The sequence below is a fragment of the Hyperoodon ampullatus genome (genome assembly GCF_949752795.1).
Source record: "Hyperoodon ampullatus genome assembly, chromosome: 17".
NCBI lineage: Eukaryota > Metazoa > Chordata > Mammalia > Artiodactyla > Ziphiidae > Hyperoodon > Hyperoodon ampullatus.
In genome coordinates, this window is record NC_136930.1 from 33,829,529 (window position 1) to 33,857,364 (window position 27,836).

A 27,836-nucleotide genomic window follows, 5' to 3' on the forward strand; every position below is an offset into this window, starting at 1 on the left:
ACGTAAAATAGCTAGCTAGTGGGAAGCAGCCGCATAGCACAGGGAGATCAGCTTGATGCTTTGTGACCACCTAGAGGGGTAGGATAGGGAGGGTGGGAGGGAGGGAGACACAAGAGGGAAGAGATATGGGAACATATGTATATGTATAACTGATTCACTTTGTTATAAAGCAGAAACTAACACACTATTGTAAAGCAATTATACTCCAATAAAGATGTTCCAAAAAAAAAAAACTACATCCTGGGAGAGTCAGATAGGAGGCTGATTGTTCATTATACAACCTTAGGAGATAGTTATTGACTTTGATTCCTGACCCTGAAGGGAAATAAGATAAAGCTCAATTAAAATTACTGAACTCATTTAGGTGACTAGGTTATGGAAGCAAATAGACCCAAGATGTAGGATGATTCCAATGCAATAAAAGTTTTCCTAGTAAATAGTCCACACAATGATTCAGGGACACAGACTTCTCTCACCTGTGGGCCTGCCAGTCCTAAGGCAGGTCTTCATCTTACCAGCAGAAAAGAAAAAGAGAAGGTGGAGGAGGCTCACATCCTTCCTGAAAGTCTTGGCTCAAAAGTAGTACACAGCACTTCTGCTCATATTCTGTTGGTGAGAACTCGTCAGTTGGCTACACCTAACTGCAAGGGATAATGGAATTTGTAAGTCTAACTCTATACCTAGAAAAAAGAAAGAAATGGATTTTGATGAACAGTTTGGAGTATGTGCCATAGTCTACCTTCTGGTCATCAGATGTTCATTGCATCTTTCTTTTCACATTTATAGAACACATTACCTTCACAAGGGAGACCACCCAAAGTCTCCTCCAGTTACTGCTTCTAGCTCAAAATCCAGGATCCCTGGATGATGTTTAGTCTTCTCTGTAAGGTCAGGATGTAGTCCTTTAAGGTCTGAAACCCCCAACCCCTGCACACACACAGATAAAATATACAATGATAAAACTAGGCCAGGATAAATGCCATAAAACTGCCACTCAGAAAACAGATGAAGAGGAAATACACAACATTCACAGGTTAGTTGCAACAATGAATTCATGCTGGGAAGGTATTTTAATGAAGGAAGTTCCACTATTAGACACCAGATCTCCATTCTGAGATCTGGTTAATGAAGGAAGTTCCACTATTAGACACCAGATCTCCATTCTGAGATCTGGTTAATGAAGGAAGTTCCACTATTAGACACAAGATCTCCATTCTGAGATCTGGTTAATGAAGGAAGTTCCACTATTAGACACAAGATCTCCATTCTGAGATCTCGTTAATGAAGGAAGTTCCACTATTAGACACCAGATCTCCATTCTAAGAGGAACTCTGTTTTCTGTTCTTCTTTAAGAGTTTCTTCTTGGTCCATTACCATCCATGACCACATCTGAGTCAGCCCATTGTGGAACATTACCTTTCTTGGGGGTTATGCAGTATTCACAGTCTGCTTCCTGCTCATATGAGTTTGGGGGCCCAAATATTATTTTAAGCCTTAAATAGTCAAAGGATTTTAACACAAGGATCAAAGTTTATTTGGCAATACAGTTGGTCAAAATTTTAGTAGAATTCTGATCAATTTACATACAATAAGTCTCATGGGCCATACCTAAAATTACTTCTTAGACACAATGTTCAAGACTTGTTTATTTCTTTGCTAAAACCTATGAAGACAAGAATTCTATCTTAATCCATCACTGTATATTAGAATCCAACATTTACTAATTCCCTGTAGGAACACAAAGTAGGAACATTTGTTCAATATAAAAAGTGCCTAACATAATACCTACAATATAATTAGTGTTCATCCAATGGTAGCTGTTAACATTAAGAGAGAAGCTCATTGGAATAGGAGATAGCAAACCAGGGGCTTAATTCTAGCTCTACTGCTACATAGCTGGGTAAGATCATGCAAGTTAGTTTCCTCATATTCTAAATCTTTCTCATATTATTGTTGTTGCTTTGCATTTTTATAATTCACCTCCAATCCTTGTTTTTTGTTTTTTTTTTTGCACTTTTATGATTCACTACCAACAATTGATGAGGAAAGGACTAATCTTAAGATCAAAATACCATGAGAAGCCCATAGGCAGATCTTTAGGAAAGTATTCAAACTACAGGTGCTATAATGGTAATAGTATTTGTAACAAGAATCAGTTGTCATCCAACCCAGCATGATCCAAAAACACAGGCTTCATCTAATGCCATGAGATTTGAGTGGGGCCTATATATGTGGTTAATTGTTTGAGAACCCTGTGATGGTTTATGTAGCTTTGGAAATGCTTCAGTGAACACTTATTTTTTTGAAATTTGGCTGTTTTTAATGAAATTCATAATATGTCTAATATCACAAAATAGCCAAGAATCTGGAGCTGTGCACTGTGTACAATAAAACTTCTCTTTAAAATTTGGTAAGTGACTTTAGGTCAGTGATCCCAACCCTGGCTGCACATTAAAGTCATTTGGAGAGGTTTTTATAAATACCAGTGCCTGGATCCCACTCCAGAGATTCTGATATAAATGCAGTTTTAAAACCTCCCCAGTGATTCTGATGGAGAACCACTGCTTTTAAAAGGGAAATATGTCAGCACGAAGGACACCTTTTTTTAGTGCCTGTTACTAGAGGCAAGAAAATATCCTGCCTATACTACAGCTTTTATACAGTGTTATTACTTGGACTAGTCATGGCCTTTTTAGTCATTTTTAGATGAAAAATTGTTTGTTTTGTGAGGAGGGATGGGATGAGCAGTAGGGGGTTGGCTTAGGGAGGCTCCATAATTAGTCAACACAGTAACACTTGCCCCTTCCTCTGCAGCACATCGTGCTTGTGCAGCGTCAGATGTCTGTGATAGAAGAGGACTTGGAAGAATTCCAACTCGCTCTGAAACACTATGTGGAGAGCGCTTCCTCCCAAAGTGGTTGCTTGCGGTAAGTGCTCCTGCGCATGTGTCTTAGATGAGGGTGGGGTCTGGAAGACTGGTATTTGAGAATCTTCATCTAAAGTTATGCTGGTCATTCTAGCCCTCGGGGTGATGCATTTTGCAGAGTTAAGCAGGCTGTTTTCTCTTTTATCCTTGGATTCTGTGTGGATTTGAGCATTAGGAGCACCAAGGGAAGTCAAATAGACTAAAATTCCTCCTTTTGCATCCAGGCAGACTCACACTCTGATTTAAATCATCTCTGGTATATAAGGCCTCAACTCTAGTGCATCTAGCTCTGATTGCTACCTTGAGAGTGCACCCTATGGCCTAATAACCACCATTTCAGCCATTCATTGTGAAATTGCACCATCTCTGAAGTCTTGATGGCAGGACTTTGTCATTAAAAAAAAAAAAAAAAAGTTATTTCCATGGCCACTCCAGCTCAGGCTTCTGTTATTTCAGGCTACTAAAATATACCAACTATACCTCATCTTCAGTTTCTCTACTCCAAGTAGTCCAATAAACAAATACTACAATTATAATTTCCCGGAAACAATTATCTTAGAATTCTCTTACTCAGAAACCTGCAATAACTATCTAATGATATCTAACTAACTATCAAATGCCAGAAGTTTATTCTGACCCTACAATTATACTACCAACAGACCCCAGAAATCCATAGCACTGCTACCATTTGTTCTCCCTCACCTGAACACTATGCCTCAACAGTGCCCAGCTGCATATTGCCTTTCCAGCATAATCTATTGTCTTACCACTGTGCCTTCGATCTGGCCATTCTCCTTCCCAGAAGTGTGCACCCAGCTTCAGGTCTCTGCCAGACCATGCTCTACCTTAATTCCAAAGATTAAACTCACCTGCTCCTGGAAAACTGCCACAACCAAATCCACCCATACCTTAGGAGCTTGTTTAAATTGTATTTCACAATACTCTTAGAACATTGGGAAAGCTTTTTAGCACATGTGTGCATGCATGTATGTGCACATAGAAACACATACTTATGTCTCTTTGGTGTTCCTCCCAGTAATTACTAGTTATATTTTATTCACACTCTGGCAGAATACTTCTGCAGCTAAGAAGTCTGGCTCTGGAATTAAATGTGAGTTGTGTTAACTTTGTGGGTTTGGGAAAGAGAAAAACAAATACTGTATGCTAACACATATATATGGAACCTAAAAAAAAAAAAAAGGTTCTGAAGAACGTAGGGGCAGGACAGGAATAAAGACGCAGACATAGAGAATAGACTTGATGACACAGGGAAAGGGAAGGGGAAGTTGGGATGAAGTGGGAGAGTAGCATTGACATATATACACTACCAAATGTAAAATAGATAGCTAGTGGGAAGCAGCCTCAGAGCACAGGGAGATCAGCTCGGTGCTTTGTGACCACCAGAGGGATGGGATAGGGAGGGTGGGAGGGAGATGCAAGAAGGAGGGGAAATGGGGATATATGTATACATATGCCTTATTCACTTTGTTATACAGCAGCAACTAACACAACATTGTAAAGCAATTTTACTCCAATGAAGATGTTAAAAAAAAAAAAAAGTTACTGAAAAACCCAAGCAGAGCAATTGTGTGACCCATGTATCACACACACACACACACACACATTTTTTGATTACTCTTTTCGCATATTTTGTAATCATGAAGGCTTATTTAATCCCTGTGTTTGGCACGGGTAGGTACCAACTGAATATATGTGATGTACAGAGTGTATTCTCAGAACCATGCTTGACTTCGGAAAGCTGAGAATAGTTTCTGCTTCCAAGGATCTAGGAAACCAGTTGGGAAAATAGGATACTCATTCATGAACAATTAAAACCATGTTCTTGCCCTTAATTTCATAGCTGTTAAGTAGAATAAAATGATTTCTGAAGTCACTCTCAGTTACCAAATTCTAGAATTTGTATGTATTCTAAACTCCATGTCAAGGATATAGAGAATATGAATGTGGAACTGCATTGTAAGAATCAACCCTGGGAGTTGTACTATGGCCAAAGAAACATATTTAAGAACTCATGGTACCTTGTGGCACACTGAACCATTAATTTATCAGCATTTTTATATAGACAAAATAAATGGGTGGCCGTAGTGTGGTGGAGAATTGTGGGAACTATCCCTCCTGTGTGCCTTTTACTCCAGTGATTAGGCTCTGTGAGTTAAGGTAGGCCACCTGGGGAACAGAGGAAGCCAAGACGAAGTGTGTCCTGTTCCTGATGAGCCAAGCTACCTTAGGTAAGATGTTTAACCCCAACTGTTTCTGAGCTACATCATTTTTCCCCATTTCACTGACATTTTCCAGCTCCTGGAGTGTTCAAGGTCTCCTGGGGCTCAGGGCTGAAGTTCTTAGTGACCTTATCCAGAGACAGCTTAGCCAAAGAACTCTTGCTTTAGCCAGTGAGTTTTCAAGTGTCACAGGAAGTATGAATACATTGAGGAGGAAGACTGAGGGTGTTTAAGTTACAGTCACAAAGCAATAGCTGAGAGTTACATCATGTAATTTTACGTTTGCAAATTGAAAGCTAATCATTCAAGCCCTAAGCCCTTTTAACAGAAATATTGCTGACTGAAGTTTCTAAAAATTTTATCATTAACCTTTTCTTGCTGTCTCAGTGTCATCACTGCATATGTATTATTATCTGTATTGTACAGTCTCAAATATCAATGTCCTTAAATGTCATTGCTGTGTATTGGTCAGTTTTGCCCTTAATTGAAAGCACCCAGTCTGTAGAACAATTTTGATTAGCATTTTCACCCATAGTCCTTTAAGACACAATCTAACTGGTCTTTCAACTCTTCCATCTGGCTCTTGACCAGATGGCCTACAGTCATGAAGAAGGAGGAAGGAGCAACACAAACAAGCCATCCTCTCATGTCTGAACCTACGGACAAAGTTTCCCAGAAGTCCTTGCTTCTCAGCATACTTCCCTTGGCATCTCATTGGCCCAACTCAAGTCACATGGCTATTCCTGGCTACATGGGAGGTTAGAAAACAAATATTTAGCAGAAAGGAGATTGTGATGACTGTCTCAGCCCAGCACTGATTGGCACATTGGATATATTGCAAAATGAATAATGGCAGGGTTCAGTTAGACAGAGGGGAATAACAGTTGGGGAGGCAACAGACAGTATCTACCATATGATTCCCAGAGTGACTGTGAAGGTAAAATGACTTAATCCATGGGAAATGCTTAGACCAGAGCCTGGAACAGAGCAATACATATTAGCAACCATCACCATTGTTATTAGTATGTATAATAATGTAATAATTGTTATCATCATTATTATTGGCTTGCTGCTCCTCATTGTTTTCAAAGATTTGTCTTTTTCCCTGAGTTTCTTTTCTATTCCTTTTAATTCTGTCATGTTTCTCAACTTTGATACCATTAAGGCTTAGCTTTCACTCACCTAAGGAAAGTGCTACTTTGTTTTTTGCTATTGAGCTAACAACTAACATACACACGCATATACACACATACAATATACCAATTACTGGGCAAAACATTCCACATGTAATGCCTTATTTAGTACTCACAGTACTATTATTACCACCATTTAACAGGTGAGGAAACAGGTTAAGTAATGGGGCCAAGGTGACAAAGCTCTAATACATGGTGGATGAAGGTAAGCCTGTATGGCTATACTTCAAACCACTACATTATCACACTGTGTTATCTTCTTCAGTCCTTCAAAACTTGAGCATCAGGCTAAAATTTTGTGAATTTCTTGTGGCTAGTCTGGAAAATGGCAGGTTCAGATAGCAGGATAAGTGATTTTTATATGTAATAAGTAATACAAATGAATTAGTTTGTAGGAGGCAGTTCATAGTCATGGATTGAAATTTGACCATTACATTGTCAGATTACATTTGGGGATTACAGATCCTTTTTGACTATGATGAAAACTATGGATTCTCTTCCCAGGAAAAAGTAGATATGCACAGTAATTTGCAGCTCATTTCTGGGATTTCAAGGAACCCCCCTCCACCAAAAGCCCATCATCTATAAACTCCTGGGGCTAGAAAATCTCCAGTTTCATTTTCTGTTCAATTCCTTTGATTATGTTATAAACCTTTCCCCGAGAAAATCTGAAATTGAACTAATAACAATACTTGCTACATCATATCTTAACTGAAGCAAGCTAGATCAATAGCTCTGTGAAAAACACCAAACTACAAGCCAAATAAGTATTACAATTTCTGTGTAGTTACCACCATCTGCTGGCCACACTTAGGTAAATCCTAAATTTACATTGAGCTTGGCTATTTTACTGGTATGTTCTATGTTCTCTATTAAATCAATATCCTATTCTCCCAATTTCTCCCAATCTCTCAATTTATTGGGATTGAGATATACACACTACTATATATAATAGATAATAAGGACCTACTGTGCAGCACAGGGAAGTCTACTCAATACTCTGAAATGACCTATATGGGAAAAGAATCATAAGAGTGGATATATGTCTATGTATAACTGATTCACTTTGTTGTAAACCCGAAACTAACACAACATTGTAAATCAACTATACTCCAATAAAAATTATTTTAAAAAATTTAAGAAAGAGTAGTTTATACAAACTACTATGTATAAAATAGATAAGCAACAAGGATGTATTGTATAGCACAGGGAATTACAACCATTAACTTGTAATAATATTTAATGGAGTATAATCTGCAAAACTACTGAATCACTATGCTGTATACCTGAAATATAATGTAAATCAACTATACTTCCATTTTAAAAAGCACCACATCTGATTTTTTTTTAAAAATCCTTATTGTTTTTCTAACCTCTGATTTTGATTTATAATCTGAATATACTGTGAAACGTTAGGCTGAGCAAGCTGGACTTGTGGAATTAATTTTTTAAAGGAATCTTTATATTTGTGTCCTACTCTCCCTTAAATTTATGAATCTGTCCCCTCTTCCTTTCTTTCTACCTTAATTTGGATCTTCATCATCTCTCACCTAAACTAATTTCACTACCTCTCTAGCTTTTCTTCCTGCTTTGAACTGTTCTCCATAGGCTACCTCACACGGCCATCAGAAGGATCTTTTAAAACCCAGCTTCAACCATGAGACTCTCCCTGATTTAAACCCTTTTGTGTCTCCTCATTGCTACCGGATTAAATCCAGTCTTCACCTCAACTTGTCTTTTCACCCACCTCCTCTCTCTTCACTACTCCAAAACATATTATGTAGGCTATTAGCCACTCTCAGGCTAGTCCAGAGGGCTGGAAGGAACAAATTTGTCTTCCCTAAATTGGAAAAGCAATTACAAAAAAACCTACAATTATGGCCAGAATATGGACTCAAACTTGATCTGGACAGCGAGAAAGTTGAGAGGTGTGAATGTGTAAAAGAGAAAGGAGGACCAACACTGGACACTGGCAAAGTTGGAGTTAGTTGTGTAGCAGTGTGGTCCAGGTGACTTAGCTTAAAGCAGGACCCCCAAACAAAAGCTATCAATCCAGAGACAGAGGTAAGGGCAAGAGCTTTGGAGGCTGATTGGACTGCTCCAAAGAGCTACACCTGAGGGCAAGGAAAGTGGCATGCACTCACATTTTTCGGAACCCTGGCAAAACAGAACTCAAAGAATATTTTTGAATGGATATATGAATGAAATTTTACAAAGTTATATTTGTGTTTTCTAAAATATACTGAGACAGTATTCATGATGCCAAACCAGAAAACTAAAAAAGTATATTAAACAAACAGACATGTTAATCAATTATTGACAAAACTTCAATTTTCATGCAGGAACCATAGGTGTTTCCTATACAAATGGATAAGATTAGAGATGATTAGAAATATTAGTTTATTTCTTGTATTTAATTTCCTGTGGCTAATTACACCTTTCCTTTTCCATTTCAGTATTTCTATACAGAAGCTTTCAAATGAATCTCACTACACAATTTACGAGTTCTGGGAGAATAGTAGTGTGTGGAATAGGTAAGTTATGAGCAGGCCTTATCTTTTTTATTTTTTTGCCAGGGAGGTGGTAATATACATGATATAATTTTAGAACCTGCAGAAAAAACTCCATTCCCTTTACCTCACCTTAAAACCTGTCTCATTTGCTCATTTTCCTAAATCTCACTTTTTTTATGGATTTGAAATCACTTTCCTTTTGAAGCACAAAAACTTTTGGTTATGATCACACTTTAAGAATTACCATTTTACTGATGCTTTCAGGTAGATAGATTTAGATGTGGGTCATGGGTGTCTAAGGTGTGCAGGGGTGGGAGACAAAGGATGCAGAAAAAGATGAAAAAAATTTTACTTCCTAATTTTTCTTAAGCTCTGTGGTTTTTATTTTGCAATATAGCTATATATAATGGTTAAGATCATCATAGCTTAACAGCTTTTTGAAATGTCTTTACTTACTGCAAATAAAAGGGAAATTCAAGACATTGTTTGGAAAAGATTAAAAGCAGGTCAACTTCTCTTGTAATCATTCAGTTTTGTATATAATTATATTTGTTAACTATTCCTCGATAAAGTTAAAAAATAAATCAAGTTCTTTGAAATTAAAATTATTATTAATAAGTAACAAATATATAATTAGAAAAATGAGATGAAGGAAATTTTGCTATTCTGAGATTATATAAATGGTTCTAGTTGGCTTTAAATGGCACGGAGAATATAGCTCTCCAATAAGTCCATATTTTGGGGTGTTAAATTATGGTAATGAAACAAATACCTGGAAATTTAGTTGATACATATTTCACCTAAAAACTTTATTTTTGTGGCTATTTTAAACACTGTGCTATAATGCATAATGACATCAATAGAATTTCAGGCACAAAAGGGAGCTTTAAAGGCAACTTATTCAACTCTGTAGTTCCAGGCCTATACTTTTAGATGATTTTTCTTTCTTTTTATCCTCTAGAGATGGAAAATCTATAGTCCTTCTTCTTAGCTATCCTATTTTTTAAACATCCTGATGCCCAAGATAGTCTTCCTTCTGTTTAAACTTCTTGCTGCAATTACAGTTATCTCCTTTTGTTTTATCTTCTCTAGAGAATTAGTGCTCTCCTGTTTAAAAAAACAAAATTCTAGTGATACTTGTTAAATTACTCCTTAGTCTTTTTTTTAAGGGTAAATAACCAAGAAAAGAAGTCCGTATTCAGGCACTTAATCTAAATCATCCGAAACCTTGCCACCTTGAGTGAATTTGAACTGTGCTACATTCTACTCAGGAAGATTGTAATAAATTGCACAGCCGTAACCTGTAATTATTTATACAGCCACCGTCAGATGAATTATAGCAAGACCTTCCAAAGAAGTAATGTGGATTTCTTGGAAACTCCAGAACTCACATCTACTATGCTAGTTCCTGGTAATTATCCTGGGTTCACAATTCTTCTATGTGCTTTTGTATTGCCTTTCTCTGTTTAAAAGACAGTATGTTCTAGCTCCTTCCCCTTCATCAACTGTACTCTATTTTTTTATCTATCTTAATATTGGAGAGTGGGGGTAGGAAGTAAGAGATCTATATATTTTTTCTATTGCCTTTAGTCCTTAGTTGACCCTATTTGTATTCCTGGCTGTATTAAACCTAATATTAGTCATTTGCTGGTCACCTTCTAACAATTTGAGGTATAAATCATGACATTTCAAAAAATTATTCAAATGCTTTACTATATTATAGTGTATTGAATAAATTTGAAATAGGTGAACATAGATTGGAGATTAGAATGTTACAAATATCTTTATTATAATAATTGTTAAAATATTTTTTGTAATTGGAAAAAAAGGAGAAGGGAAAGAGAAATTTGAAATGAACTTGTCTGAGAAGTCTGGCCTAGCCAAAGCTTATTTAAGATAGTTGAAAAAATTATTTGTACAAAAATTATTTGTTCATCTACCCATCCATTCAATTACCAATTAAACTACTTTTACTGAATGTTAATAAGTGCTAGGCACTGGGGATACTGGGGTTCCTAGCCTGTTTACTAGCACTGATTGAGCTCCAATTATGAACAAGCATTGTGTTGTGAGCTACAGAGGGTACAAAGTAAAAATACAGTCACTACCCATAAAATGCTTTCTGTCCAGTAGGAAAGACAAATGTTTGCAGAAAAATAACAAGCTCAGGACATACATAGTAGTTACCCATTAGAGTCATAATGTGCTATGTGAATTTAGAGGAGTGGATTGCCTCTTTAACAGTTTTTAATGAGGAGATGATCCTTGAGCTGGACTTTAAAAAATGAGATTTGGACAAATAAAGATGGAGAAGAAGGGTACTTAGATAGAGGTAAATTGTAGACATGAACAAATGTAAGAAATGTTAAATGTGCTGTGTTAATTGGTGCAAAGATATGATTAAAGCATAAGGCTTGTATATGGTACATGTGCAAAGAGAGGAGAGAGTAGGAAATGGGAGTTGAAAATATAATAAGGAATTTTAACTTTCTTCTTACAGTATTACAGAGTCATTAAAGGTTTTTGAGAGGGCTAGTGAATGCTTTAATCAGTAGTAACTGTGGCAGGAGGGAGAAAGGTGAATGTCATGAGAGGAGAGAAATTGGTCAGGCTGGGCAATAATCTAGGCCAGGAAAAAAAAGCATCTGAACCAAGAAGATATCCATAGAGTTCCCTTGCAGATAACATTTTCAGGAGTTAACCATAGCAAGATGATGGTTGAAGCCGGGGATTGGTGAGAAAGTGTGTAGGTAAGAAGAAAATATCTAACAGAAGCCTGAGGAACTGTCTGTATTTAAAAGGTTGGGAGAGAAAAGCTTCCTTTCATTAAGGAGACTGATGGGAACCAGAGATAGGAGAGTCACAGTTGCAGAGTATCAAGGAAACCAAAAGAGGAGTAACATGCAAGGTACAGTGCTCCTCAGGGGGCCTATGTAGTAGAGCATGGCTGAAGAGAATGGAACTGAAAATTGGATTTGACAAGAGAAGTTTTAATAAAATGGTAGGAATTTTAAAATTAGGGTAGATTTTGATGGATTGGTAATAAATGGAAAATGAAAAAGTCAATTCTGGAATTGAAGCTAGGTGAGGAGATGGGGAGATCAGGCGTGAATGCTTTCAAGTTGGCTGACTCTGACAGTCTCAGCCTGATTTTTTTTTTTTTTTGCGGTACGCGGGCCTCTCACTGTTGTGGCCTCTCCCGTTGTGGAGCACAGGCTCCGGACGCGCAGGCTCAGCGGCCATGGCTCACGGGCCTAGCCGCTCCGCGGCATGTGGGATCCTCCCAGACCGGGGCACGAACCCGTGTCCCCTGCGTCGGCAGGCGGACTCTCAACCACTCCGCCACCAGGGAAGCCCTCAGCCTGATTTTTAATATGTATTTACTCTAGATCTTAAGGGCAGGTTTATGCACTATTAGTGTCATTGGTACATGCATTTTATTACTCTTTCTCTCTCAGAGCATTTCCTAATTTAGAGAGAAAAACTGAGTACAGATAACACTGGATCAATTCCTGTTCTCAGAATTCAGAATGAATATAATTTAATGCCTTTTAATAGCTACCCTATTTTTCATTGATTTTCACATCACATCTAATTTCTACGACCACTGGAATTTGATAGAAAAAAAAAGTTAGGCTTGATTCTAACACAATTTTAAAAACCTACTTCAAACAAGATTTTTAACATCTATTGGGTCATCCTACTCTATTTTAAACTGAAAGTTCTATCACTCTTAACAGCTGACTTCCCTTGGGGACAAACAGCAGATATATCTCCCTGGACAAAAAGCTGAAATTAGCTTATAAATATTATTTATGATTTTAATGTCAATATGACATATTTATAATAACTAGTTTTGTGCATTTTGTTTATGTAGTTTTGAAATGCTGCATACATTTTGACCTAAAATAAAAACCTGAGAGTTATTACAGTTAGAAACACAGAATGAGTGGGTTTGCATTACTAATTCACAAATAAAATTTTCTAATAAGACTGCTTTTTAATTAAGATTTCTAAGTGGTTTACTTAAGATACATCTTAAGAAATAAAGCAGGGACTTCCCTGGTAGTGCAGTGGTTAAGAATCTGCCTACCAATGCAGGGGACATGGGTTCAAGCCCTGGTCTGGGAAGAGCCGACATGCTGCAGAGCAGCTAAGCCCGTGTGCCACAACTACTGAGTCTGCGCTCTAGAGCCTGTGAGCCACAACTACTGAGCCGCGTGCCATACCTACAGAAGCCCATGCACCTAGTGCCCGTGTTCCATCTGCAATAAGAGAAGCCACCTCAGTGGGAAGCCCGAGCACCGCAACGAAGAGTAGACCCCGCTCGCCGCAACTAGAGAAAGCCCGCGAGCAGCAACAAAGACCCAACGCAGCCAAAAATAAAACTAAATAAAACAAATTTATTTAAATAAATAAATAATAAAGCAACTAAACCAGTCTGCACCAGACACAAAAATATAAACCAAAATATATTCCTATGAACTCTCAAATATAAAAATCACTTAAATGTGGCATACTGGAATATGGAGCCTATGCTGATAAGCCATCATAAAACACCCAGACCAAAAGAGCATGAGAATTGGTCTGTGGAGCAGAATATCCCTTGGCAAAGGAGAAAGCCTTATGGTTATGGGAAAAAAGGATACATAAGAAAGTAAGGTCCTATTGCCAGTCAGTGTATTATTTAAACAGCTTTGAAAACAAGTTTTAAACCTTTACATTTGTCTGTTTCTCACCTCATTCCACCAATCTTACTTCTTTGACATAGGTTTGTCTTTGGGATACTTACATTTACTGGGGAAAATATTTCTAATTTTACAATACAGATATACTAAAAAAATATTATTTAAAACACATCCACTTGCTTATACCCAAACTTTCTGAACTGGGTAGGTTAAAACAACAACAACATGATTTTATCTTCAGGGCGTTTATAATCTCATTGCCAAGACAAGCTCTATTCATATATAACAAAAACTTTTTAGTTAGACTGCAACCAAGTGCCAAAAGATATGGTACAACTAACAAGTGCACAGGAAAGTTCAATCAAGTCAGGAAATAGTAACTTGAAAGATAATTATACAGACTAAAGATGAGGGAAAATAGTCTCTTTAAGAATGACTTGCACCTTGAACTAACTTAGCCCTAGCAGGTATTTTCATTATTTAAAAAAACTCTTTTTCTCTTTTCAGCTTCATGGTGGATCCTGAACAACTAGCTGTTCCTTAACATTTTCTTTATGGTTCCAAGAAAAAAACAACTGTTCTTATCTAAAATGTGAATTAGAAAATTCTCTGTACTTATTAATCTACTCTCTACTTTTGTTTAAATATATTTACCCTAAGATGTGCACTCTTCTTAACTGTCTTCTATCATTTTATCTTTCATGTAAATTTTAGCTCAACTTTCAATGTTCACTATTATCCTCAATATTTGCTGCTGTATTGCTACATACAATAAACCTAAAACCCTTTAGTCTCAAAATCATAATATATGAAAAGTATACACATAAAGAAACAAAATTGTTATTATAGAGAAAAAAATATTTAAAGTGAGAGCTTTTAGACTATTACTTCATAGGACAGCTTTTGTAGATCTGTCATAAACTATAAAGGTTAAATCAGTGTTTTGTGATTTTTAAGTATCGGATTTTCCATGAGTAAAATGTATTCTTCAGTAATACCTACTCCATTCCCAACTCAGGATCCTATAACTATTCACTTTATGTTACTTAAAAAGCTAATACATGATCCAATATGACTGGTATCCTTATATGCAGAGAGAGAGAGCAGGGATGCATGTGCATCCCTGTTGTTTAAGCTTAAAAAAACATTAATACATGAGCATAAACCAATCTTCACTATAACCAATAGAATCTCTATCCATCTGTCAAGTTATAAACTGGTTTTTCATAAGTAAGCAATTCTGTGACAGGGTACCATTTAGTAATGTAACACCATTATATAATTTGTTAGCATCATAATTCCATGTATGTAAGTTAAACAAATCAAGAAAAGAGTTTTACTTTAAGAAAATGTGGTTCAAAATTTTTGGCACATGATCCAGAGGTCTAACTTTACTTATGAAAAATAGACATTTGCATTTAAATAATGATTTCAAAATATTTTAAAACCAAAATTTTAACCTAAGTGAACAAAGAATTATAAAACAAGTATAAACTTTAGGGAAATAATAAAATATGTACTGGACAAAAAACATCTATTTTTCAGTTTCAACACTAGAATGACTACAACCCCAGTTTCACCAAAACAACTAAGACTATATACCTTATATATTCTGCTGTACAAGCTCATAAATCAAATATTTTTAATAAAATCTCTTTTATTCTGATAAATGCCACTAATGAAAATGCAATGCATATAGAAATTTGTTTATTCTCTAGTCCAATTTCCTCTGAAACCACAGGTCTTCCAGGAAACAAACATAAGGTGAATTTTTCCTTTTTTTTTTTTTTTAACTCAGACAAAAAAGAAGGTTGAACTAAAATTTTATTTTTTAAATATAAAAGTTAACCTAACATATTTTCTCAAACTAACTTTTACCAATACCTTTGTGTACCCTCAGTCCTCATTCAGTCTAAATAAAATTAAAGAATTTTTAATAGCTTCTACTAGAAATAGGTAGTAAATATTGACATGCACACATGTGTGTGTATATGTTTATGTGTGTGTGTGTGTGTGTGTCTGGTCATTTCTAAAGATGACAAACACTATGAAACAACACCTGGCTCAACTCTTTTAATTTATATATAAAGCAAAGAACAACATGAATGGAGATGTAGAATGATTATTCAAATAAGCTATACATATGTAAAAAGGCAAATAGATAATAAAATAGTCTTTGCAGTCTCACTCTGATTATATACGGTAAGAAAGGATCAAAAGACTTTGAAACCTCGGGGACTTCTAATATACAAACTCTTCTTGAAAACGCTGGTTATAAATGATTTCAAAAATAGAAATTATAGCTAATCAATATATTGTTCTGGCCAGTCCATTTCTGTATCAGATTCAGAAAGTACATCAAGTCTTTTGGATACTAGGCACTTTCCAAAGGTAGAATGGTAGTATGACTTTAAAAGGGGTCTGCCCTCAGTAACAGTGCTAAATGGAAGGGCTCTTTGGATTCTAAATTGGAATAGGTTCGATCATATTTTTTTTAACTAAAGTCAACAGACTTGGATAATAGGCAAATAATAAAGCAAACCAATTTAGTTATATGGTAATTCTGACCCCAGCTCTTTTTAAATTATTTTTATTGAGATGACCCCAGCTCTTATATAAATTACATGTATTTTTGTGTATGTGTGTGTATTCATACACATATAAATACTAGAATCTATAATATAAAAGGAAATAGTAGGGCAAAAATGAGTGTAAAAAAAGGGGCCGTAGGTATAAACTCATTTTTAAGTAACCAATAATTTTATGGCTAGTGAAGGTTCTTTTTTCTTTCCTATTTGAAAAGCAATCTTTTTCTGAGGAACAAAGCAATGAAAAGTAGTATACTAAAGACCAAGTTGGGAAACCTGCCATGGACTAAAGTTTGATTCTGGGTAGCAAGTCTAAAGACCAGTGAAGAAAAAGGTACTGGTTTTAGGAGTTCAGAATTCAGTTTAAGATAAACTTTCTGCCAAATGATGTCCTTGAATGCCTTGCCAATAGATCCAGGGATCTGAGAGATTCTGAGGATAGAACTAGGGAGAGTTTGCACTTACCTTTATATGAGCAATTCTTTGTGACACTGTGCTGGAACAAACTTTTCTTTTTAACAAGAGTGAAAAATTGTAGGAGATTTATTGTATAGAACTTATAGGAGCTAAAAGTTTAAACCTCCAAATTCTTCATCCATACACTTGTTATAGAAATTATAGCACTGAAACTTAATGCACCTCAATTATTTGTAAATGTCTCAATTATTCCTCTTTTGGAAATAAAAGAATCTTAGACAATGTTGTTATTATCACAAACCTAGAGAACAATCATATATTTGAAAAGAAATACTTCTTAAAATATTCTCCCTCCTATCACTGAGAACTATTCATTGAGCATCCTGAATCATTCTAAACCTCTAGAGAGATTGTAATGACCCTTTCAAGTGCTGGTATGAAATCAGTGGGAAACAGAACAAAAGCAACTTTAAAAGCAACAAGAAATTATGTAGCATATATACATCGTAGCATATACTTTATATTTGAGAATCCTTACAGTTTACATTTCCATTCCATTATTACAAGTGATGAAAAACAAAAATTGCAAGTAGCATGCAAATTATAAGTACAGTCTTCCCATTTCACTAACCAAATTCCTACTTTCCAGTGTTACTTCCCAATTTATGCAGAAAACTGCCTGCAAACCTGAAACTGATTAGAAAATTCTTTATAGTTTAAAATATCTCTTTCTCATTTTAGGACAAACCAAATACCCAACCATCAAAATTAAAAATAAATTGAATTGTTACAGTCCATTACAGTTATTGTTACTAGATCCACTTCATTTGCATGTGTCCAAAATATAAAATTAATAATTCTTTATCTTCAAATACATACATTCTTAAAATGCTACTTAAAGCTTTGGTTGTTTTCCTGTAATAAAGAAGAAAAAGTTAACTTATCAATTAGATTGAATGAATGTAGCTTTTACTAATTAGTTTATCAAACCAAATATTGTGACCTATTAAGTGTTTTCAGATCTAAATGCATGTTACTATAGAAACTATTAAGTAACTGGAATTTGTCAAATAAAGCAGTTCTTCTGTGTTTAATAAAACTTATATAATACATATATTATATTTAAATATATTAGATTGTATTCCAAACCGTTGTTCTGTTTTTGTGGCACCTAATTTTTAGAAAATGTTATTAATGCATAAAACAAAAGTAAACTCAAAATAATGCATATGTCAAACTTTTATTGACAAAATAAAATGTTGTTAGAAGTGGAAAGCCTTCAAATGATAAAGTGACTATATTTTATATAGCACTGAAGTTTAGATTTATTCTTATAGACCAAGGATTATATGCCCCTAAGATCTCTGAACAGGTAGAAAAATTCAAATATCATCAAGGATGCTTTACCTCATTAAATAGTCCTTTACCTCATTAAATAGTGAGTCCTTTACCTCATTAAATAGTCCTTTATCTCATTAAATAGTGAGCAAGGTATTATGAAAAAAACTTTTAAATTTATGCTTTAATTTTAAAAAGAATTGGCTGGATGTCTGCAAGGTAGTAAGTTTAAATTAAGAGCCATTGATACACTATGAATAAACTAAAATACAAAAATTTGTAATTATGAAAAAAAGCTATGGATTCCAAAGGGTAAGAAATCCCCCAAATGGAGAACACAGGAGGTATTTTATATTACATTTGACCCATTCTTAGCATACCTATATTATGAACTCATCTCAGTAGAATACTACAGGCATTCCTCACTTTACTGCTCTTTGTAGATACTGTGTTTTTTACAAATTGAAGGGTTGTGGCAACCTTGCATCAAACATGCCTGTGGGTACCATTTTTCCAACACCATCTGCTCACTTTGAGTCTGTTATATTTTGGTAATTCTCCCAATATTTCAAACATTTTCATTATTATCATTATGTTTGTTATAGTGATCTGTGAACAGTTATCTTCAATGTTATATAGCGAAAAGATTACAACTTGCTGAAGGCTCAGATGTTGGTTAGCATTTATTAGCAATAAATAAATAAGGTGTTTTTAAATTAAGATATGTAAATAGTTTTTTTTTCAGACATAATGCTATTGCACAACTAAGAGCAGTATAGTATAAACATAACTTTTATATGCACTGGGAAACCAAAACATTTGTGTGACTCCCTTTATTGCGATATTTGTTTGGAACCAAACTTGCAACATCTCTGAGGTACGCCTGTATACCTTTTATATGCCTTTACCTGTATAAAATGGTGTTTATGAAAACTATAAATAAAAGAAATTCAAATTACACTCAAAACGGAAGACAATAAAAGATGAAAATCAACACCTACTGAGTATATAATGAGATAAGTACCATACTAAAAGCAATTTCATACATTTCACTTAATCCTAACAATTAGAAATCATCCCCTTATCACAATTGCAAAACTGAAGCTCAAGAACGTTAAGTGACTTGCGTAAGTTTGAACAATATACCAGTACACAGGTGGAGCTACAACTTGAACCCAAGCCTGACATGAAACTCATGTCCTTTCCAATCAATATCCTGAAAGATACATGTATGTATTTACTGTGTGTATTTACTCTGATAGAATTTGATGAGGTGACACAGAAATATAAAGGGCTAAGAAACAGCAAAGATGTGTTGAAGAATAGTTGTGTTGTTTTACTGTTTAAAAGGAGTAACTGAACAGAACAGAAACAGACCACGTGTAAATATATTGCTGCAAAGGTGGCAGAGGACTATCCTTTCGCTAAATATTGCTAGGATGACTGGGTATCCATGCAGAAAAAAATAAAACTTCACCCCTACCTCACACCATATAGTAAAATCAATTTCAGGTGAATTATAAAACTTAACTGAAAAACAAAATAGAAAAATATTTCCTAAAATATGACAATTCCATTCCATTTTTGACCAGAGTGGTAATTACTTACAGTAATTGGTTATATTATACATTTAGATTTATGTACTTTTCTGAATTATATTTCAAAATGAGAAAGATTAAAAAGGTTTAAAAGACACATATTTTAGAATTAAAACAATACAAAAATCTTTAAAAGATAAATATTTAGAATTAAAACAATACAAAATTAGAAAACTACTTACTGGTTTTTGAAGTACAATGGGATGATCAGGCAGAAAGTCTGGTTTTTTTCTGCAGATGGAAACACTTGAGAGCTTCAACAGGAAATCTCTGCTGTATTTGATTCTCTCTGTAGATATCAAAACATCAAATGTAATGTTATAAAGCACAGAACTCTCCCAGAACACTTTTGGGCTCATTTCTTTCTGGATGTCCCTTAACTGTCCATTATTTTATAAAATGGTAAGTAGTTTTTATGTAAAAGAGAAGTGGGGAAAAAGCTCTGACAAACATCTACTGCCTCCAATTGTCCTTTTAGATAGAAACAAAGCCAATTAACCAAGGAATCATTTCAGAAACTTGGTAATGCATCGCTTCTTTTATCTGGTTATTCATATCTAGTAAAGAAATCTTCTATTATAAAATATAACAGGTATAACACCTATTGGGCAATTCAGATCCCGATAAGCCTATGGAAATGGAACCCTAACAAGCCTGTCTAGTCCTTATATTAACTTACTAAAAATTTAATACAATTCAATAAATTCAAGAAACATTTATTGTAGGTAATGGTGAAAAAGGTCCAAAATAGGGTCCCTATCTTCAAGGGGAACAGTGATTCAAATATCTGCAGATTTCTCATCAGAGACTGTCACCATCTTGGCCTATATTAGACCATTTGCTGGGCCAGAAATAGTGGAGCTATAATCTTTAAATTTCTAACAGAAAAGGACTGACAACCTAGATTTTGATATTGTGAAATAATAGAAAAAATATATATGGGTTTCTGTCCCTGTTCCTGGCACAGAACTCCTTTCCCTTATATTTTCCTAAGTGATAAGAGCACTAAGGGCATCTTTTGTTCTAATATTTGTTCCTTGACACTAGTTCCTGACACAGAGCTGCTAAATCTCTTAAAATTTTCTGGGTGATTTGGTCTTCTGTTCTAATGAGGTGACTCTTGGTGGGCTCCTGGATGGGGGCTGATCACCAGAAAGACCAAGCCATGATTAGAAGCTTGGAACTTTCAGCCCCACCCATACATCCTCTGAGAAGGGGAGAGGAACTGGAAATTGAGTTAAGGATCGATGGTGCCTACGTGATGAAGCCTCCATAAAAATAAAAAATGTAAAGCATTTGGAGAGATTCTGGGTGGGTGAATACATCCATGTAACAGAGAGTGGTGTAACTCAACTCCACAGAAGCTCCTGCACTTGGGACCCTACAAAACCCTGCTCTATGTATATCTTCATTTGGCTATTCATCTATATTCTTTAGCATACCCTTAATTATGTAATAAGCTGGTAAATGTAAGAAAGTGGTTTTCCTAAGTTCTGTAAGCTGTCCTAGAAAATGACAGAATCCAAGAAGGGGGTCTTGGGAACCTTTACTTGTAACTGTCATCGGAAGTGGAGGGTAGTCTTATGTGACCAGGTGATTACCCTGTGGCAGCTACATTAATTCCAGTTAATATCAGAATTAACTTGAATTACAGGACACCAAGCTGGTTTCACCATGAATTGCTTGATATATGGAAAAACCTCACATCTAGTGCCACAAGTGTTGTGAGTATAGTAGAGTATTGAGAGTAGAGGAAAAACACAGGAGGAGTGTAGTTTTTCCCTTATACATAGCCAGTGAAAAAAATCTTTCAGGAATGCATATGAAGTAAAAAACATTTTCAGATGAAAGAAAACTAAAAGAATTTGTCACCAGCTGACCTGATCTATAAGAAACACTAAAGAAAGTCCTCCAGGTTGAAGGGAAATGATACCAGACAGAGTCTTTCATCTTAAGATTTAAAGGAGAACAAACGAGAAATGGCAAATAGCCGAATAAATATAACAGACTTCTTTTTTCCCCCCTTATCTAAGTTTTATGAAAATATGTATGATTGTTGAAAAGCAAAACTTCTGACACTGGTGAGATTTCCAAGGTATGGAGATATAATGCATATAGCTATAGCAAAAAGATCAATGCAGGGGGATAAAGGAAAGGAAACTACATATGGTTGCAAAGTTTTGTCATCACTGTTTTGCATGAAGTACAATATTAACAAGTACACTAAGAAAGTTAGATATTATAATCCCTAGATCAACCACTTAAAAATACAAAGAAATACAGCTAAAAATACAATAGATATAATTAAATGCCAAAAATGAAACTTAACAAAATCCAAAAGAAAGAACAGGGGAAAACAAAAACAAACAAAAATGAGGACAAACAGAAAACAAATAATAAAATGGTATGCCTAAATTCAACCATATCACATTAAATCTCAATGGTCTAAAACAGGGTCAGCAAAATTTTTCTGTAAATGACCAGAAAGTAAATACTTGAAGAGTTTGGGACATATAATCTCTGTCACAACTACTCAACTCTGTCTTGTAGCAGAAAAGCAAACAGATAATAACTAAATAAAGCATGTGGCTGTATTCCAATAAAATTTAATTTCCAAATTGGGCATTTGGCCTGTGGGCCATAGTATACTCACTCCTAAGATAAACACTGCAATTAAAGGCCATGAATTGACACAACAAATAAAAAAAGACACTGTTACATGCTGCCTGCGAGAGATACACATTAAACATAAAGACACAGATAGGTTGAAAGTAAATGGATATAAAAAGATATACCACACAAAGACTAAGAACAAGAAGGCTAGAGTGGCTCTTAACATTAGATAAAGAGATAACAATTATCAATGTGTTGTGCCTAAGGACAGAGATTCAAAATGCATGAAGGAAAAATTGACAGAAATAAAGGCAGCAACACACAATTCCACAAAAATATTAGGTAAGGTAAAAACCCTTCCCTCAGCAACTGATATAACTAGAGAAAAAAAAATCAAAAAAGACACAGATCTTAACAATACTATGGACCACCTTGATTTAACTGACAATTATAAAAGTTACATCAACAACTGCAAAATACAAATTATATTCACAGGGATATGGTACAGTAACCAAGACACACTATATGTTGGCTATAAAACAAGTTTCAATAAATTTAACAGGGTTGGAAAAAAGAGGACTCAAATAAATAAAATCAGAAATGAAAGGGGAGACATTACAATTGATACCACAGAGATACAAAGGATAAGATTATATTATGAACAATTATACGCAACAAATTTGACAACCTCTAAGAAACTGATAAATTCCTAGAAACATACAACCTACCAAGACTGAATCATGAAGAAACAGAAAACATGAAATTGAATCAGTAATCAAAAACCTCCCAACAAACAGAAGTCCAGGACCATATGGCTTCACTGGTGAATTCTACCAACGATTCAAAGGAAAATCAATACCAATCCTCAAACTATTCCAAGAAATAGAAGAGCACTCCCAAATTCAATTTATGAGGCCAGCATCACCCTGATGCAAAAACCAGAAAAAGATGCCATGAAAAAAGAAAATTACAGGCCAATATCCCTGATGAACATAGATGCAAAAATCCTCAACAAAATATTAGCAAACCAAATTCAACAATACATTAAAAGGATCATACAGCATGATCAAGTGGGATTTATTCCAGGGATGTAAGGATGATTCAATATCCACAAATCAATCAATGTGATATACCACATCACAAAATGAAGGACAAAAATCATATGATATCTCAATAAATACAGAAAAAGCATTGGACAAAATTCAACATCAGTTTATGCTTAATACTCTCAACAAAGTAGATATATAGGGAATATACCTCAACCTAATAAATGCCATATATGACAAGCCCACAGCTAACATCATACTCAGTGGTGAAAAGCTGAAAGCTTTACTTCTAACAGTAGGAACAAGACAAGGATGGCCACTCTTACCTCTTTTATTCAATATAGTATTAGAACTCCTAGCCAGAGCAATTTAGCAAAAAAAAGAAAAAGGTATTCAAATTGGAAAGGAAGAAGTAAAACTGTCACTATCTGCAGGTGACATAAAGAAAACACTGAAGTCTCTACCAAAAACTGTTAGAACTAATAAGTGAATTGAGTAAAGTTGCAGGACACAAAATCAATATACAAAAATTTGTTGTTTTTCTATACACAAATAAACTGTCACAAAGAGAAACTAAGAAAACAATCCCAATTTCAATTGCAACAAAGATAAAAAAAACCTAGGAATAAATTTAATCAAGGAGGGAAAGACCGTATGCATTAAGACATTAATTAAAGAAAATGAAGATGACACAAATAAATGGAAAGACATTCTGTGCTCATGCATCACAAGAATTAATATCATGAAAATATCCATATTACCCAAAGCAATCTACAGATTCAATGCAATCCCTATCAAAATTCCAATGGCATTTGTCACAGAAATTGAACAAAAAATTCCTAAAATTTGCATGGAATCACAAAAGACCCCAAATAGTCAAAGCAATCTTGAGAAAGGGCAACAAAGATGGAGGTAGCACACCCCCTGATTTCAAACTATATTACAAAGCTATAGTAATCAAAACAGTATGGGACTTCCAGGGAAGATGGCGGAAGAGTAAGATGCGGAGATCACCTTCCTCCCCACAGATACACCAGAAATACAGCTACACGTGGAACAACTCCTACAGAACACCTACTGAATGCTGGCAGAAGACCTCAGACCTCCCAAAGGCAAGAAACTCCCTCCCATACCTGAGTAGGGCAAAGCGGAGAGATTCCCGCACAGAGGATCGGTGCCGATCGGCACTCACCAGCCCGAGAGGCTTGTCTGCTCGCCTGCCGGGGTGGGCGGCACTTGGAGCTGAGGCTCGGCCTTCAGTCAGAGCACAGGGAGAGGACTGGGGCTGGCAGCGTGAACACAGCCTGAAGGGGTTAATGCACCACAGCTAGCCGGGAGGGAGTCTGGGAAAAAGTCTGGACCTGCCGAAGAGGCAAGAAACTTTTTCTTCCCTCTTTGTTTCATGGTGCGTGAGGAGAGGGGTTTAGAGCGCTGCTTAAAGGAGCTCCAGAGATGGGCGCGAGCCGCGGCTGAAAGCACGGACCCCCGAGACGGGCGTGGGATGCTGGGGCTGCTACCGCTGCCATGAGGCCTGTGTGCGAGCGCAGGTCACTGTCCACGCCCCCCTTCCAGGGAGCCTGTGCAGCCTGTCACTGCCGGGGTCCCGGGATCCAGGGAAGGCTTCCCTGGGAGAATGCATGGCGCGCCTCGGGCTAGTGCAACATCACGCCGGACTCTGCCGCTGCAGGCTTGCCCCGCACAGCATGCCCCTCCCTCCCCCAAGGCCTGAGTGAGCCAGAGTCCCTGAAGCGGCTGCTCCTTTAACCCTGTCCTGTCTCAGCGAAGAACAGACTCCCTCTGGCGACCTACATGGAGAGGCGGGGCCAAATCCAAAGCTGAGACCCGGGAGCTGTGAGAACAAAGAAGAGAAAGGGAAATCTCTCCCAGCAGCCTCAGAAGCAGTGGGTTAAAGCTCCACAATCAACTTGATGTACCCTGCATCTGTGGAATACATGAATAGACAACGAATCATCCCAAATTGAGGAGCCAGGAGTCAGTGCTGTGCCTCTGAGGTGGGAGAGCCAACTTCAGGACACTGGTCCACAAGAGACCTCCCAGCTCCACATAATATCAAAGGGCGAAAATCTTCCAGAGATCTCCATCTAACACCAGCACCCAGCTTCACGCAACGACCAGAAGCTACAGTGCTGGACACCCTATGCCAAACAACTAGCAAGACAGGAACACAATGCCACCCATTAGCAGAGAGGCTGCCTAAAATCATAAAATGTCCACAGAAACCCCAAAACACACCACCAGATGTGGACCTGCCCATCAGAAAAACAAGATCCAGCCTCATCCACCAGAACACAGGCACTAGTCCCCTCCACGAGGAAGCCTACACAACCCATTGAACCAACCTTAGCCAAAAGGGACAGACACCAAAAACAACGGGAACTACGAACCTGCAGCCTGCAAAAAGGAGACCCCAAACACAGTAAGATAAGCAAAATGAGAAGGCAGAAAAACACACAGCAGGAGAAGGAGCAACATAAAAACCCACCAGACCCAACAAATGAAGAAGTAATAGGCAGTCCACTTGAAAAAGAATTCAGAATAATGATAGTAAAGATGATCCAAAATTTTGGAAATAGAATAGAGAAAATGCAAGAAACATTTAACAAGGACCTAGAAGAACTAAAGATGAATCAAGCAACAATTAAAAACACAATAAATGAAATGAAAAATACTGTAGATGGGATCAATAGCAGAATGACTGAGGCAGAAGAACGGAAAAGTGACCTGGAAGATAAAATAGTGGAAATAACTACTGCAGAGAAGAAGAAAGAAAAAAGAATGAAAAGAACTGAGGACAGTCTCAGAGACCACTGGGACAACATTAAACGCACCAACATTCAAATTATAGGGGTTCCAGAAGAAGAAGAGAAAAAGAAAGGGACTGAGAAAATATTTGAAGAGATTATAGTTGAAAACTTCCCTAATATGGGAAAGGAAATAGTCAGTCAAGTCCAGGAGGCACAGAGAGTCCCATACAGGATAAATCCAAGGAGAAATACGCCAAGACACATATTAATCAAACTGTCAAAAATTAAACACAAAGAAAACATATTAAAAGCAGCAAGGGAAAAACAACAAATAACACACAAGGGAATCCCCATAAGGTTAACAGCTGAACTTTCAGCAGAAACTCTGCAAGCCAGAAGGGAGTGGCAGGACATATTTAAAGTGATGAAGGAGAAAAACCTGCAACCAAGATTACTCTACCCAGCAAGGATCTCATTCAGATTTCATGGAGAAATTAAAACATTTACAGACAAGCAAAAGCTGAGTGAGTTCAGCACCACCAAACCAGATTTACAACAAATGCTAAAGGAACTTCTCTAGGCAAGAATCACAACAGAAGGAAAAGACCTACAACAATGTATCCAAAACAATTAAGAAAATGGGAATAGGAACATACATATCGATAATTACCTTAAATGTAAATGGACTAAATGCTCCCACCAAAAGATACAGATTGGCTGAATGGATACAAAAACAAGACCCATATATATGCTATCTACAAGAGACCCACTTCAGACCTAGCGACACATACAGACTGAAAGTAAGGGGATAGAAAAAGATATTCCATGCAAATGGAAATCAAAAGAAAGCTGGAGTAGCAATTCTCATATCAGACAAAATAGACTTTAAAATAAAGACTACTAGAAGAGACAAAGAAGGACACTAACATAATGATCAAGGGATCGATCCAAGAAGAAGATATAACAGTTGTAAATATTTATGCACCCAACATAGGAGCACCTCAATACATAAGGCAACCACTAACAGCCATAAAAGGGGAAATCGACAGTAACACATTCATAGTAGGGGACTTTAACACCCCACTTTCACCAATGGACAGATCATCCAAAATGAAAATAAATAAGGAAACACAAGCTTTAAATGATACATTAAACAAGATGGACTTAATCGATATTTATAGGACATTCTATCCAAAAACAACAGAATACACATTTTTCTCAAGTGCTCATGGAACGTTCTCCAGGATAGGTCATATCTTGGGTCACAAATCAAGCCTTGGTAAATTTAAGAAAATTGAAATTGTATCCAGTATCTTTTCCGACCACAATGCTATGAGACTAGATATCAATTACAGGAAAAGATCTGTAAAAAATACAAACACATGGAGGATAAACAATACACTACTTAATAACGAAGTGATCACTGAAGAAATCAAAGAGGAAATTGAAAAATACCTAGAAACAAATGACAATGGAGACATGACGACCCAAAACCTATGGGATGCAGCAAAAGCAGTTATAAGAGGGAAGTTTATAGTAATAGAATCCCACCTTAAGAAACAGGAAACATCTCGAATAAACAACCTAACCTTGCACGTAAAGCAATTAGAGAAAGAAGAACAAAAACACCCCAAAGTTAGCAGAAGGAAAGAAGTCATAAAGATCAGATCAGAAATAAATGAAAAAAGAAATGAAGGAAATGATAGCAAAGATCAATAAAACTAAAAGCTGGTCCTTTGAGAAGATAAACAAAATTGATAAACCATTAGCCAGACTCATCAAGAAAAAAAGGGATGAGACTCAAATCATTAGAATTAGAAATGAAAAAGGAGAAGTTACAACTGACACTGCAGAAATACAAAAGATCATAAGAGATTACTACAAGCAACTCTATGCCAATAAAATGGACAA

At 36.2% G+C, this 27,836-nt stretch overlaps 2 protein-coding genes across 2 annotated transcripts in view; one reads left to right on the plus strand and one right to left on the minus strand.

Moving 5' to 3' along the window:
- Window positions 1–14,093, plus strand: part of NECAB1 (N-terminal EF-hand calcium binding protein 1) — a gene marked incomplete at both ends in the record, with an annotated part of 251,412 nt that extends 237,319 nt beyond the window's left edge. The window contains 4 exons of the mRNA XM_079722340.1: window positions 2,815–2,927; window positions 8,816–8,893; window positions 10,192–10,283; window positions 14,068–14,093. Coding sequence (XP_079578466.1) covers window positions 2,815–2,927; window positions 8,816–8,893; window positions 10,192–10,283; window positions 14,068–14,093 — 309 coding nt within the window. The remainder of the gene's footprint in view (window positions 1–2,814; window positions 2,928–8,815; window positions 8,894–10,191; window positions 10,284–14,067) is intronic.
- Window positions 14,094–17,357: 3,264 nt separating this feature from the next.
- Window positions 17,358–27,836, minus strand: part of LOC307065647 (uncharacterized protein C8orf88) — a gene marked incomplete at its 5' end in the record, with an annotated part of 43,827 nt that continues 33,348 nt past the window's right edge. The window contains 2 exons of the mRNA XM_079722537.1: window positions 17,358–17,480; window positions 19,684–19,790. Of these exons, the coding sequence (XP_079578663.1) occupies window positions 17,457–17,480; window positions 19,684–19,790 (131 nt within the window). The 3' untranslated portion in view covers window positions 17,358–17,456. The remainder of the gene's footprint in view (window positions 17,481–19,683; window positions 19,791–27,836) is intronic.